Source organism: Aotus nancymaae, unplaced genomic scaffold (genome assembly GCF_030222135.1).
Source record: "Aotus nancymaae isolate 86718 unplaced genomic scaffold, 86718_ANA_hifiasm-v0.15.2.pri h1tg000250l, whole genome shotgun sequence".
In the NCBI taxonomy this organism is placed as follows: Eukaryota; Metazoa; Chordata; class Mammalia; order Primates; family Aotidae; genus Aotus; species Aotus nancymaae.
Window position 1 is genome coordinate 2,899,764 of NW_026988665.1, and position 14,230 is coordinate 2,913,993.

The 14,230-nt window shown below is 53.8% G+C and overlaps 1 protein-coding gene across 1 annotated transcript in view; it reads right to left on the reverse strand.

Moving 5' to 3' along the window:
- The window catches only part of TTC34 (tetratricopeptide repeat domain 34), a 32,184-nt gene that overhangs the window by 5,738 nt on the left and 12,216 nt on the right, over positions 1–14,230 (reverse strand). Inside the window, exons 4-5 of the mRNA XM_012460972.3 lie at positions 12,553–12,757; positions 11,267–11,433 (exon numbers count right to left, since the gene is read on the reverse strand). Coding sequence (XP_012316395.2) covers positions 11,267–11,433; positions 12,553–12,757 — 372 coding nt within the window. The remainder of the gene's footprint in view (positions 1–11,266; positions 11,434–12,552; positions 12,758–14,230) is intronic.

Here is a 14,230-nt window from a genome sequence, read left to right on the forward strand (position 1 = left end):
AAACAGCACCCAACACCCTCAAGTGAGTGTCTTACATCCCGGAACAGCACCCAACATTCTCAAGTGAGTGTCTTACGGCCCAGAACAGCCCCCAACACCCTCAAGTGAGTGTCTTACAGCCCGGAACTGCACCCAACATTCTCAGGTGAGTGTGTTACAGCCTGGAACAGCCCCCAACACCCTCAAGTGAGTGTCTTACAGCCTGAAACAGCACCCAACACGCTCAGGTGTGTGTCTTACAGCACGAAACAGCACCCAACCACCCTCAAGTGAGTGTCTTACATCCCGGAACAGCACCCAACATTCTCAGGTGAGTGTCTTACAGCCCGGAACAGCCCCCAACACCCTCAAGTGAGTGTCTTACAGCCCGGAACAGCGCCGAACACCATCAAGTGAGTGTCTTAAAGCCTGGAACAGCCCCCAACACCCTCAGGTGAGTGTCTTACATCCCGGAACAGCACCCAACATTCTCAGGTGAGTGTCTTACAGCCCGGAAGAACCCCCAACACCCTCAAGTGAGTGTCTTACAGCCCGGAACAGCCCCAACACCATCAAGTGAGTGTCTTAAAGCCTGGAACAGCCCCCCAACACCCTCAGGTGAGTGTCTTACAGCCTGGAACAGCCCCCAACACCCTCAAGTGTGTATCTTACGGCCTGGAACAGTACCCAACACCCTCAAGTGAGTGTCTTACGGCCTGGAACAGCACCCAACACCCTCAAGTGAGTGTCTTACAGCCTGGAACAGCCCCCAACACCTTCAAGTGAGTGTCTCACAGCCTGGAACAGCACCCAACATTCTCAGGTGAGTGTCTTACCACCTGGAACAGCCCCCAACACCCTCAAATGAGTGTTACAGCCTGGAACAGCCCCCAACACCCTCGAGTGAGTGTCTTACAGCCTGGAACAGCACCCAACATTCTCAGGTGAGTGTCTTACAGCCTGGAACAGCCCCCAACACCCTCAGATGAGTGTCTTACAGCCTGGAACAGCACCCAACACCCTCAAGTGAGTGTCTTACAGCCTGAAACAGCACCCAACACCCTCAAGTGAGTGTCTTACAGCCCGGAACAGCACCCAACACCCTCAGGTGAGTGTCTTACAGCCTGGAACAGCACCCAACACCCTCAGGTGAGTGTCTTACAGCCTGAAGCAGCACCCAACACCCTCAAGTGAGTGTCTTACAGCCTGAAAGAGCACCCAACACACTCAGGTGAGTGTCTTACAGCCCGGAACAACCCCCGACACCCTCAAGTGAGTGTCTTACAGCCTGGAACAGCCCCCAACACCCTCAGATGAGTGTCTTACAGCCTGGAACAGCACCCAACACCCTCAAGTGAGTGTCTTACAGCCTGAAACAGCACCCAACACCCTCAAGTGAGTGTCTTACAGCCCGGAACAGCACCCAACACCCTCAGATGAGTGTCTTACAGCCTGGAACAGCACCCAACACCCTCAGGTGAGTGTCTTACAGCCTGAAGCAGCACCCAACACCCTCAAGTGAGTGTCTTACAGCCTGAAAGAGCACCCAACACACTCAGGTGAGTGTCTTACAGCCCGGAACAACCCCCGACACCCTCAAGTGAGTGTCTTACAGCCTGGAACAGCCCCCAACACCCTCGAGTGAGTGTCTTACAGCCTGGAACAGCACCCAACATTCTCAGGTGAGTGTCTTACAGCCTGGAACAGCCCCCAACACCCTCAAGTGAGTGTCTTACGGCCTGGAACAGCACCCAACACCCTCAAGTGAGTGTCTTACAGCCTGGAACAGCCCCCAACACCTTCAAGTGAGTGTCTCACAGCCTGGAACAGCACCCAACATTCTCAGGTGAGTGTCTTACCACCTGGAACAGCCCCCAACACCCTCAAATGAGTGTTACAGCCTGGAACAGCCCCCAACACCCTCGAGTGAGTGTCTTACAGCCTGGAACAGCACCCAACATTCTCAGGTGAGTGTCTTACAGCCTGGAACAGCCCCCAACACCCTCAGATGAGTGTCTTACAGCCTGGAACAGCACCCAACACCCTCAAGTGAGTGTCTTACAGCCTGAAACAGCACCCAACACCCTCAAGTGAGTGTCTTACAGCCCGGAACAGCCGCCAACACCCTCAGGTGAGTGTCTTACAGCCTGAAGCAGCACCCAACACCCTCAAGTGAGTGTCTTACAGCCTGAAAGAGCACCCAACACACTCAGGTGAGTGTCTTACATCCCGAAACAGCACCCAACATTCTCAGGTGAGTGTCTTACAGCCCGGAACAACCCCCGACACCCTCAAGTGAGTGTCTTACAGCCTGGAACAGCCCCCAACACCCTCAAGTGAGTGTCTTACAGCCTGGAACAGCCCCCAACACCCTCAGGTGAGTGTCTTACAGCCTGGAGCAGCCCCCAACACCCTCAAGTGTGTGTCTTACGGCCTGGAACAGCACCCAACACCCTCAAGTGCGTGTCTTACGGCCTGAAACAGCACCCAACACCCTCAAGTGAGTGTCTTACAGCCTGGAACAGCCCCCAACACCTTCAAGTGAGTGTCTCACAGCCTGGAACAGCACCCAACATTCTCAGGTGAGTGTCTTACAGCCTGGAACAGCCCCCAACACCCTCAAGTGAGTGTTGCAGCCTGGAACAGCCCCCAACACCCTCAAGTGAGTGTCTTACAGCCTGGAACAGCCCCCAACACCTTCAAGTGAGTGTCTCACAGCCTGGAACAGCCCCCAACACCCTCAGGTGAGTGTTACAGCCTGGAACAGCCCCCAACACCCTCAAGTGAATGTCTTACAGCCTGGAACAGCACCCAACATTCTCAGGTGAGTGTCTTACAGCCTGAAACAGCCCCCAACACCCTCAGGTGAGTGTCTTACAGCCTGGAACAGCCCCCAACACCGTCAAGTGAGTGTCTTACAGCCTGGAACAGCACCCAACACCCTCAAGTGAGTGTCTTACAGCCTAGAACAGCCCCCAACACCTTCAAGTGAGTGTCTCACAGCCTGGAACAGCACCCAACATTCTCAGGTGAGTGTCTTACAGCCTGGAACAGCCCCCAACACCCTCAAGTGAGTGTCTTATAGCCTGGAACAGCCCCCAACACCCTTAAGTGAGTGTTACAGCCTGGAACAGCCCCCAACACCCTCAAGTGAGTGTCTTACAGCGTGAAACAGCACCAGCACCCTCTGGTGAGTGTCTTACAGCCTAAAACAATACCAAAATCCTCAGGTGAGTGTGTGGCAGCCTGGAACAGCATTCTCCAACCCCAGGTGAGCATCTGACAACGTGGAACGAGACCTCACACTCCCAGCTCAGTGTTCAACTGACAGCATAAACAGTACCCGACACCCCCAGGTGAAAATCTGACAGCCTTTCCAGCACCCCACACTCCCAGGTGAGCATCTGACAGCCTGGAACAGCAGCCCACCCACAGGTAAGCAGGTGACAGCTTGGAATGGTAACACACACTTAAAGGCAAGCATCTGATGGCCTGGAGCACCACCCCGCAGTTCCAGGTGAATATCAGACAGTCTGCAGTAGCACTCCACACACCCAGGTGAGCGTCTGATAGCCTGGAACAGCAGCCCACCCCCAAGTGACTGTGACAGCCTGGAACAGCATTCACCAACCCCGGGTGAGTATCTGACAACCTGGAACAGAATCTCACTCTACCAGGTGAGGATCTGACAGCATAAAACAGCACTCTACATCCCAAGGTGAGCATCTGACAGCATTGAATGGCACCTCACACCCCAAAATAAGCATTTGATAGTGTGGAACAGAACGCCACATCCCCATGTGAGCATCTGACAGCCTGGAATGGCTCCCCTACCCTAGGCATGCATCTGTCAGCCTGAAACAGCACCCTCCACCACCAGGTGAGCATCTGACAGCGTGGAACAACACCCCCACCCACAGGTGAGCATCTGACTGCCTGGAAGAGCACTTCCCCTCAGGTGACAGCCTGGAAGAGCAGTCGCCATCTTCAGGTGAGCATCTCACAGTCTGAAACAAACCCACCCCCAGGTGAGCCTCTGACAGCCTGGAATGGCACCCCACACTCCCATGTGGGCATCTGATAGCCTGGAAGGGCATTCCACAAACCCAAGTGAGTATCTGACAGGCTGGAACCGCACCCCACTTGCAAGTGAACAGAGGACAGCCTGAAACATCTCCCCACACCCCCAGGCAAGTGTGTAAGAGACTGAAACGGCATTCTCCAACCCCAGATGAATTTGTGACAATCTGTAACAGAACCCCCAGCCCCAGGTGAGCATCTGACAGTTTTAAACAGCAGCCTACACCCTCAGGTCAGCATCGGACAGCCTGGGACAGCATTCTCTAACCCCAGGTGCGCATCTGACAGCCTGGAACAGCACTGCACACCCTCAGTTGAGCATCTGACAGGCTGGAACAGCAGCCCACACTCCCAGGTGAGCATCTGACAGGCCGGAAGAGCACCCCACACTCCCAGGTGAGAATCTGACAGGCTGGAACAGCAGCCCACACTCCCAGGTGAGCATCTGACAGCCTGGAACAGCACCCCACACTCCCAGGTGAGAATCTGACAGGCTGGAACAGCAGCCCACACCCCCAGGTGAGAATCTGACAGGCTGGAACAGCAGCCCACACTCCCAGGTGAGAATCTGACAGGCTGGAAGAGCACCCCACACTCCCAGGTGAGAATCTGACAGGCTGGAACAGCAGCCCACACCCCCAGGTGAGAATCTGACAGGCTGGAACAGCAGCCCACACTCCCAGGTGAGCATCTGACAGCCTGGAACAGCACTGCACACCCTCAGTTGAGCATCTGACAGGCTGGAACAGCAGCCCACACTCCCAGGTGAGCATCTGACAGGCCGGAAGAGCACCCCACACTCCCAGGTGAGAATCTGACAGGCTGGAACAGCAGCCCACACTCCCAGGTGAGAATCTGACAGCCTGGAACAGTAGCCCACATCCCCAGGGAAGCACTGTACAGCCTGGAGTGGCACCCCACAGCCCCAGGTGACAGTCTTACAGCCTGGGGCAGTACCCCACACCCCCAGGGGAGCATCTGTCAGCCTGAAACTGCACCCACACCTACAGGGGAGTGTGTGACAGCCTGGAACAGCATCCTTCAACCCCAGGTGAACCTGTGACAATCTGAAACAGAACCCCACACCCACAGGTGAGCGTCCAACAGCGTAAAACAGCACCCTCCACCCCCAGGGGATCATCCGACAACCTAGAATAGCACCACCAGACTGAAGTGAGAATCTGACAGCCTGGAACAGCAACCTCCACCCAAAGGGAGCATCCTACAGCCTAAAACAGCATCCACCATACCCAGGTGAGCATGTGAGAGCCTGGCACAGCACCCCAGGTGAGCATCTGCCAGCCTAGGAAAGCCCCCTCCACCCCCAGGTGAGCATCTGCCAGCGTGGACAAGCCCTGCCCCCAGGTGAGCATCTGAATTCCTGGAATATGTGCTGTTCTTTTCCACCACGGGAGCATCTGGCAGCCTGGAAGAAGCACCTCTGTGTGTTACCTGTGGTGAAAGCAAGGCTCAGAGACAAGACAGGGTTGTTGGCCAAGAGGAGAGGCCTGCTGCCGAGTCCCAGCACTGACTCAGCGCTCACAGCCCCACGCCCGTGCCGTGCCTCCTCAGGGTGAAGAGGCAGAGGGCATGTGAGTGGTGCAGCATCAGCCCACATCCTGGAGGCGGAAGTTCCCAGGCATGATGGGGTGAGGGGCTCCGGCTCCTGCTGTCACTCCCATGTGCTGGCCCTCGGGTGTCCTGGCTGACTTTCCCTGTCTGGTCCTGCAGCCCTGGACAGAGTGGGCGGAGTGGGCAGGACCCAGTGGTGCCCCTTGGAGGAGGTGCTGACACCGGTGGGCAGGTTTCCAAGGATCCCTGGTGGCCACATCCAGCTGTTAAGTGGCCGTGTCCCTGCCGGCCACCGATGCCTGTCCAAATGCACAGAAGTCAGGCCTGCCAGCGGGCCTGGGGGAAGCTCGGTGACCCAGTCTGGCAGCCTGCCCCGCAGCAGTGAGCATGGCCTCTGGAGGCGCTCGTCCCCTGGCCTCTAGGATTGCTTTTCCCTGCTTCCTAGAACTCCGGCCCATAAGAAAATCAGATGCCCTGGCAGGCACACTGCCTCTGTGCTGTGCTTTTACCCAGTGAGCATCTAGCCCATTTCACTACTCTTGGCTGGGAAGTACCCTTGTCTCTGACAGCCTCCAGCAAGAAAGGGCAGGGCCTCTGGGCTGGGGCTGCCTGGGGGCAGGTCTTTCTTGTGACAACCTCTTGTCATGGACCTGGGAGTGGACCCCTCCCACCCCTGCCCTGCATCCAATTGTGTAGACAGCTCAGGCTAGTACCCAAGAGGGTGACCAGTGGTCCCACAGGGGACATTCCTTGTGTCCTGCCTGTTTACGGGCTAAAGGAACCACTCTTCAGCCACATGCCCTCTTCCGTCCCACCCGCATTCACCCGAGGTTGATGGGAGCGCAGTGCGGGAGACAGGAAGCGGGGGGCAGGCAGCGCCTGAGCACATCCCCAGGAGGGGCAGCACCCGCCCTGCTCTTTCTCCAACATGTTTTTATTGCGGCAAAATATACATAACGTGAAACTTACCATCTTAATTGTTTTGATGTGTGCAGTTGGGCGGCATTAAATACATTCGTAATGTTGTGCAGCCATCACCACCAGCCCTTTCCAGAACCAGCTCATCTTCCCAAACTGAAACTCTCTCCCCGATAAACACTTTCCATTCACCTCCCCCAACCCCAGGCACCCCGCATCCTACTTCCTGGCTCTGATTCGATGACTCCAGGGACCTCATAGAAGTGGAATCACGCAGTGTTTGTCCTTTTGTGGTGGCCGCTTATTTCACTGAGATAATGCGCTCTAGGTTCATCTGAGTCATAGAGTGTACTGGAATTTCCTTCCTTTTTAAGGCTGAATACTTCCCCATTGTATGGACGGACCCCGTTTTGCTTATCCGCCCATCCATCAGTGGACCCTGGGCGCCTTCCTCATCCAGGCTCTTGTGAGCAAGCCTGTTATCTATGAACATCGGTGTACAAATGTCTCTAAAAGACCCTGCTTCCATTCTTTTGGGTACAGACCCAGATGTGGAACTGCTCGGTCATACGGTAGTTCTATTTTTAACTTTTTGGGACATGGCCATCCCCTTTTCCAGAGTGCTGCACCATTTTACCCGCCCACCAACAGTGCAGAAAGTTCCAGTTTCTTCACATCCCCACCAACACCTGTTATTTTCTTTTTGAAAAACTTTACGGCCGGGCGCGGTGGCTCACGCCTGTAATCCCAGCACTGTGGGAGGCTGAGGTGGGCCGATCACCTGAGGTCCAGAGATCGAGACCATGCTGGCCAGCACGGTGAAACCCTGCCTCTACTAAAAATGCAAAATAGCTGGGTGTGGTGGTGTGCACCTGCAATCCAGGCTGAGGCAGGAGAATTGCTTGAACCCGGGAGGCAGAGGTTGCAGTGAGCCAAGATCATGCCATTGCACTCCAGCCTGGGTGATAGAGCGAGACTCCACCTCAAAAAAAACCAAAAAACAAAAAAAACCCCCAAAAAACAAACAAACAAACAAAACTTGATAGTAGCCATCCCGACAGGAATGAGGTGTGTCTCGTTGTTCTGATCTGTGCTCCCTGATGGTTGGTGAGGTCCAGCATCTTTTCATGTGCTTCTTGCCCGTGTCTGTATCTCTTTTAGGGAAATGTCCACTTAAGTCCTTTGCTCATTTTTGAAGTGGGTTTTGGCTTTATTGTTGTTGAGCTTTAGGACTTCTCTGTGGATTCTGGGTATTAATTCTTTATCTGTGACTTTCAAATATTGTGATTTTCTTCTATCCTGTCAGTTGTCTTTTTCCTCTGTTACAATGGTGTCCTTTGGTGCATAAAAGTTTTAATTTTCATGAAATCCAACTTTATTTTTTCTTTTGCTGCCTGTGCATTTGGTGGTGTGGCCCAGAAGTCATCGCCAAATCCAACACTGTGAAGCTTCCCCCAACCATGTTTACTTCTAAGAGATTTATAGTTTTAGATTTTTTGATCTATTTTGAATTAATTTTTGTATGTGGTGTTAGGAAAGAGTCCAATTTCATTCTTTTACATCGTTTTCCCTGCAACATTTGTGGAAAAGACTGTCCCTTCCCCATTGAATGGTCTTGGTCAAATCATTTGACCATATATGGGAGGGTTCATTTCTGGACTCGCTATTCTGTTCCATTGGTCTCTGTGTCTGTTTTTGTGCCAGTACCACACTGTTTTGATCACTGTTGCTTTGTAGTAAGTTTTAAAATCAGGAAGTGTGAGTCTTCCAGCTTGTTGGTTCTTTTTCAGGATTGTTTTGGCTGTTTGGGGTCCCCTAAGAGTCCATAGGAATTTTAGAATTTAGCTTTTTCATTTATGTAAAAAAATCATTGAAATGTTGACAGGGACTGCATTCAATCTGTAGATCGCTTTGAATAATACTGACGTCTTACCAATATGAAGTCTTCCAATCCATGAACACGGAATGTTTCTATTTATTTACATCTTCTTTAATTTCTTCCAGCAATGTTTTGTAGTTTTCACCTCATTGGTTAATTTCTAAGTATTTTATTCTTTTTGATGCTATTGTAGATGGAATTACAATTGACCCTTGAACAACATCAGTTAAAACTATGTGGGTCCATTAATATGTGATTTTTTTCCCAATAAATATAGTTGGCCTTTTGTATTGGTGGGTTCTGAATCCACAGCCAAATAAATGCAGATCAATTCTTGGGACGTGAAACCCACGTATACGGAGGGCCAACTTTTTGTATTTAGGGGTTGGAGGTTCCACAGGGCTGACTGCAGGACTTGAGTATGTAGGGATTTTAGTATCTGAGGGTTGTCCTGGAACCAGTCCCACGTGGATACCAAGAGATGACTCTATTTTATTAATTCCCATTTTGGATTGTTCATTATTAATGTATAAAAATGCAACTGATTTTTTGTGTTGCCTTTGTATCCTGCTACTTTGCTGAATTCATTTATTAGTTCTAACAGTTCTTTTGTGTGTGTGTGTGTGTGTGTGTATGTGTGTGTGTGTGTAATCTTTAGGGAATTCTACATATAAGATCTGTGAACAGAGATAATTTTACTTCTTTTCAAATTTGGATGGTTGGTAATTTTTTTCTTGCCTAATTATCTGGCTGTAACTTCCAGTGCAATGTTGAGGAGACGTGCAAAAGCAATCATCCTTGTCTTATTCCTGACGTTAGAGAAACTTTTCTTTTTCACCAATGAGTATGATGTTTGCTGTGGGTTTTGTGTATATGGATTTTATATTGAGGCAGTTTCCTTCTATTCTTAGTTTGTTGAGTGTTCTTATCATAAAAGGGGGTTGAATGTTATCAAATGCTTTCCTGCGTCAGTTGAGATGATCATTTTTTCCCCTTCATTCTGTTAATGTGGTATATTACATTAATTGACATTTGTATGTTGAACCATCCTTTGCATTCTGGCAATAAATCTCACTTGGTCATGGTGTGTCATCCTTTTAACAATTGCTGAATCTGTTTTGTTAGTATTTTGTTGAGGATTTTTGCCTCAATATTCATACGGGATAATGGTCTGTGGGTTCTTGTAGTGTCTTTGGCTATGGTATCGGGGTAATGCTGGTCTCAAAGAATGAATGAGGATTGAGGATTGGTGTTAGTTCTTTAAGTGTCTGGTAGAATTCACCAGTGAAGCCATCAGGTCCTGGCCTTTGTTGGGAGATTGTTGATTACTGACTCAATCTTTTTACTAGTTATAGGTCTATTCAGATCTTCTATTTCTTCATGATTTAGTCTTGGTAGGTTTTGTGTTTCTAGGGATTTGTCCACTTCATCCAGGTTAGCTGATTTGCTGACTTAGAATTGTTCCTATTACTATCTTATAATTATTTTTATTTCTGTAGAATTGGTAATAATGACTTCATTTTCATTTCTGGTTTCAATGATTTGAATTTTCTCTTTCTTAGTCCACCTGGCAAAGGTTTGTCAAATTTTATCTTTTCAAGGAACCAACTTTTGTTTTCATTGATTTTCTCTATTTATTCTCCTCTGTTTTGTTGATCTCTGCTGTAATCTCCTTTCTCCCTCCCTCCCTCCCTTCTTTCCTTTCTTTCCTTCCTTCCTTTTCTCTTTCTCTTTCTTTCTTCTTTCTTTTTTCTCTTTCTTTCTCTCTCTCTCTTCTTTCTTTCTGTTCACTTGTTCTTTTTCTAGTTTCTTAAGTTATAAAATTAGGTTGCTGACTTGAGATCTTTCTTGTTTTTAATGGAAGCATTTAGAGCTATACATTCCCCCAGCACTGCTTTCCCTGTGTCTCATAATGTGGGGGGTGTTGTTTTCCTTTTCACTCGTCTCTAAGCATTGCCTGACTTCTTTTGTGATTTCTTCTGTAATTCATTGGTTGTTTAGCCCCCTCCTCCTTTTACAGTGGAGAAAACTGAGGCCTGGGGAGGTGCAGTGATTTGGCTGCGGTTGCTTAGCTGGGCCTGGATCAGACTTTTCTGGGCTCCAGAGACAGTGCTCAGGGCAGCAGGCCTGGGCTGAGCACACAGGTCCAGTGTGAGTCCCTCAGAGTCAGACAACACGGAATTCAGTGCAGTTGCAAGAAAGGAATGCTCGTAAACAAACAGAACAGACACCATCTTCCGGCACACGGGCCTCCCCAGCTGAACGGGGTCTGCCTTCTTGCCAGTGCTGCGCTCCCAACGTTTAAGTTGGAGCAGTTTCTGCAGAAGAAAGTCTTAAATGCATAGATACTGAACTTCAGAGCAGGTAAATGAAGCTCAGATCAGGGTCCAGGGGCTGCCTGTGGCAGACACGGCTGACCGAGGCCAGCAGCTACTCCCTCTGTGCATGTCCTCCAAACCCCTCTCAACACAGGGGCCAGGCAGCCCCCACCAATGTAGCCGAGGGCACCCCTCCTGGCCAACACCCCCAGAGGGACCCCTGCCTGCACTCAGCATTATTTAAGCTGGGGAGGACCGCTAGTACCTCCGAAGGCTTGCACGGCTATCCATGCACACTGAGGCTGGGAGGACGAAAGGGCAGGACTCCCAGAAACTGGCTTTGTGGGGGCCAGGCTCCCATGAGCCGCAGTACAGGTGGGGATGGGAGCACAAGTTTCAATGGGCATCTCACTGTTCAGGACGGCTTACCCGGCTTCCTGTCTCCTTGGGGTAGAGGAAGGCAGCACCCTGGGTCCCCCACCCCTGCTTGCCCAGGCCCAGGTGGGGAGTGGGGCGGCACCTGCAGCTGGTCCAGGGCCAGGTGCACCAATGCCCGTCCACACAGCGCCTGCACGTTCCCTGGCTCAGCCCGCAGCACTGCGTTGAAGTCGAACATGGCCGTCTTCTTCTGGCCCAGGAACCCATAGCATCGGGCTCGGGCAAGGAGGGACTCACTTGCCTCGCTTCCTGCAGGAAGAGGGCATGGGGTCAGGACGAGACTGTGCTGGGTCCCTCCACCAGTGTCCCTCCTGACCCACCTGGGGAGGGCAGAGGGTGCATGAGATTCAGGGCCCACCTTGGGGAACTCCAGGCCAAGACACACCGAGATAGTCGGGGTGGACTTGGGAGCATGGGCTGTAGGGCAGGAGGAGTCCCGCCAGGACTGGCAACAACTGGGGGGCTGCCGAGAGGAGGGGGCAAGGGCAGGGGTTCAGGGTCCTGGGGCGGGGCCTGGAGTGGCAGCAGCAGGAGGGTGGGGGCTTGGATGTGGGGCAGGCTGGGAGGAGCCCCCTGGATTTCGGGCATAAGAGACCTCTCCCCAAAGAGGCTGTCATTACCTCACCCCTCTGGGTGCTGTCGGGTAATGGACATGGGACAACATGCTGGGCCGCTCTGGGCTGCTCCAGGCCGGTACCTTCCCACCGACGCATGCAGGGCATGCGCTCTGTGCCAGGCACTGTCCCCGAATGAGCTCACCGAATCCCCACTCCAACCCCACATGGACTACTCTGCCGCCCGCCTCTGAGAGAGGAGAGCGACGGTGCTCACCAGGTGCACAGCCAGATTCCGCAGCAGCCTGATCTGGGTCCAGGCCCTCATGCTCCTGCACCCCGGGAGATCCCTGCGAGTCCCGAGGAACCTCCCCTTCCTTCCAGGTGCCTGGTGCCCCCCGCCCAGCACCCCCGACTCTGGGAAGCAGGCAGCACCCCCGTGCTTGGTGTCCCAGGGTGGGGAGGCCAGGCATGCACAGACAGAGCCTCAGTTACTGTTTCTAGGGAGGGCTGAGGGGATCAGGGACCTCGCCTCCCCCTCATTAGCTAGGAAAGGGGCCCTTCTACCTTCAGGGATGGGGGTGCTGGGCACAGCTCAGTTCCCAGCTCAGGCCCCAGGTCTCAGAGCCCGGTCTCAGGCCTCGGTGCACACACCTTGATGGTGAGATGCCCTCAGTGAGTGGTCCCTGCCCAGTCCACCCTGTGGGTGTTCCTGAGGCTCCTGTACCTGGGGAGTGTGCGTGTCCCCGCCTTCCAGCATGACCCTCATGCCTGGCACAGGACTAGGCTCTAAGGGCATGTGGGCAGCTCCTACCTGCGGCAAAGATGGCCAGAGAGAGGTAGGCAATGGCCTCCCTGGTGTGGGCCCTGCTGTCGGCCCCGACTGGCCGTGCCCGCAGGATGGCCAGGGCCCTGGTGTGGCAGTGGCCTCGAAGCAGCTGCCGGTCCTCAAGGCAGAAGACATCCAGGGTGGGCTGGAGGCAGGCGGTGTCACCGGACTGGACCAGCTTCTTCACCAGCTGCAGGGGCGCCACAGTCACTGCCCATGCCCTGGGCACCAACGCCCTGGGCACCCCTCCATACTGATGTCCCTGCCACCCCCACCCACCCTCACTGCCCTAGGGTCCACCAGGTGCCAACGCCCCCAGCCACCTCCTTGCTGCCCCAGGGCTCACCCAGTGCCAACGGCCCCGGCGATTCCTCAGCCCATCCTCTCTGCCCCAGGGCTCACCCAGTGCCAACGGCCCTGGCGATTCCTCAGCCCATCCTCTCTGCCCCAGGGCTCACCCAGTGCCAACGGCCCCAGCGATTCCTCAGCCCATCCTCTCTGTCCAGGGTCCACCCTGTGCCGTCACCCGGATATGCCCCACTCCCACCTCGCTGCCTCCGGCAGCCTTGGCTGTGTCCGTGAGCCTGGGGGCTTCTGCCTATCTGAGCACTAGGAGGCTGGGCGTGTGTTGCAGCCGTGGCCATTTGAGCTTTTGGGGGCATTCTGTCTTCCCATAGGTGGGGGTCCCACAGTGGGCAGGGACTGTGTGTCCCCAGCTTGGTGCAGAGCCGTAGGCTGGGATGGGGAGCCCTGAGCCGCTCCCGACTGCTGCATGGCATTGGTGGGCTGGGGCTCTCTGGGTTCCCTAGTCCCATGGAGGTGGAGACCCCGCTCCAGTGGGCACATTGGAGCAAGGTCCAAATGAGAAGCAGAGGAAGGAGCTTTCAGGTCATGAAGGGCCAGGAGGCATCAGGGAGTTCTTCAGACGATGCAAGCGAAAGCCCAGGACGGCCAAGCAGGACCAGGTCTCTGGGCAAAGCGGGATCTCCACCCCCCAAACGCCCCTCTCCGCGGCTCCATCTGAAGGAGGCCCAATGCTGCCCCCTGCTGGCCGCTGGTGGGCACAACGGTTCCCCAAGCCGAGCAAGAGGATGCAGGTTCAGGGCATTGGAACCTGGGCAAGGCAAGGAGATCAGGACCCAGACCAGGTCCCGGGGGAGGAAGATGGGACAGGGTCCTCAACACAGGCCCCAAGGCCTGAATCCCACCAGAGCATAATCTTTAGACCCCGGTTCAAACAGGAATCTGGGATAGCCCGAGGCAGGTGAGGGTCCGCCTTTCCTGGGAGCAGGGGGTCTTGGAGGCAGGCGGAAGGGCCCCTCTGCTACCCCCCCAAGGCGGGCTTGCGTCCAAGCCTGGTCTATGTGAGAGACTTGGAAGAAGCTCGGCCTGCGGCGGGTTCCTGGCCCTCCTGCTTCATAACCACAGTGGGAGCAAGGACGACAAAACAGCTATGCGTGGTGGGGACCTGCCCCAGCCAATTTCCCGGACATCCCGTGGGACCAGGACCCAGACGAGGAGACTGAAGGTCAGCGAGGCGAGGGCCTGCAGCAGGTGCAGAGCTGGGGTGAACGCATCACCTGCTCCAAAGCCTGGGCTCTGGGGTGCAGAGCTGGGGTGAATGCATCACTTGCTCCAAAGCCTGGGCTCTGGGGTGCAGAGC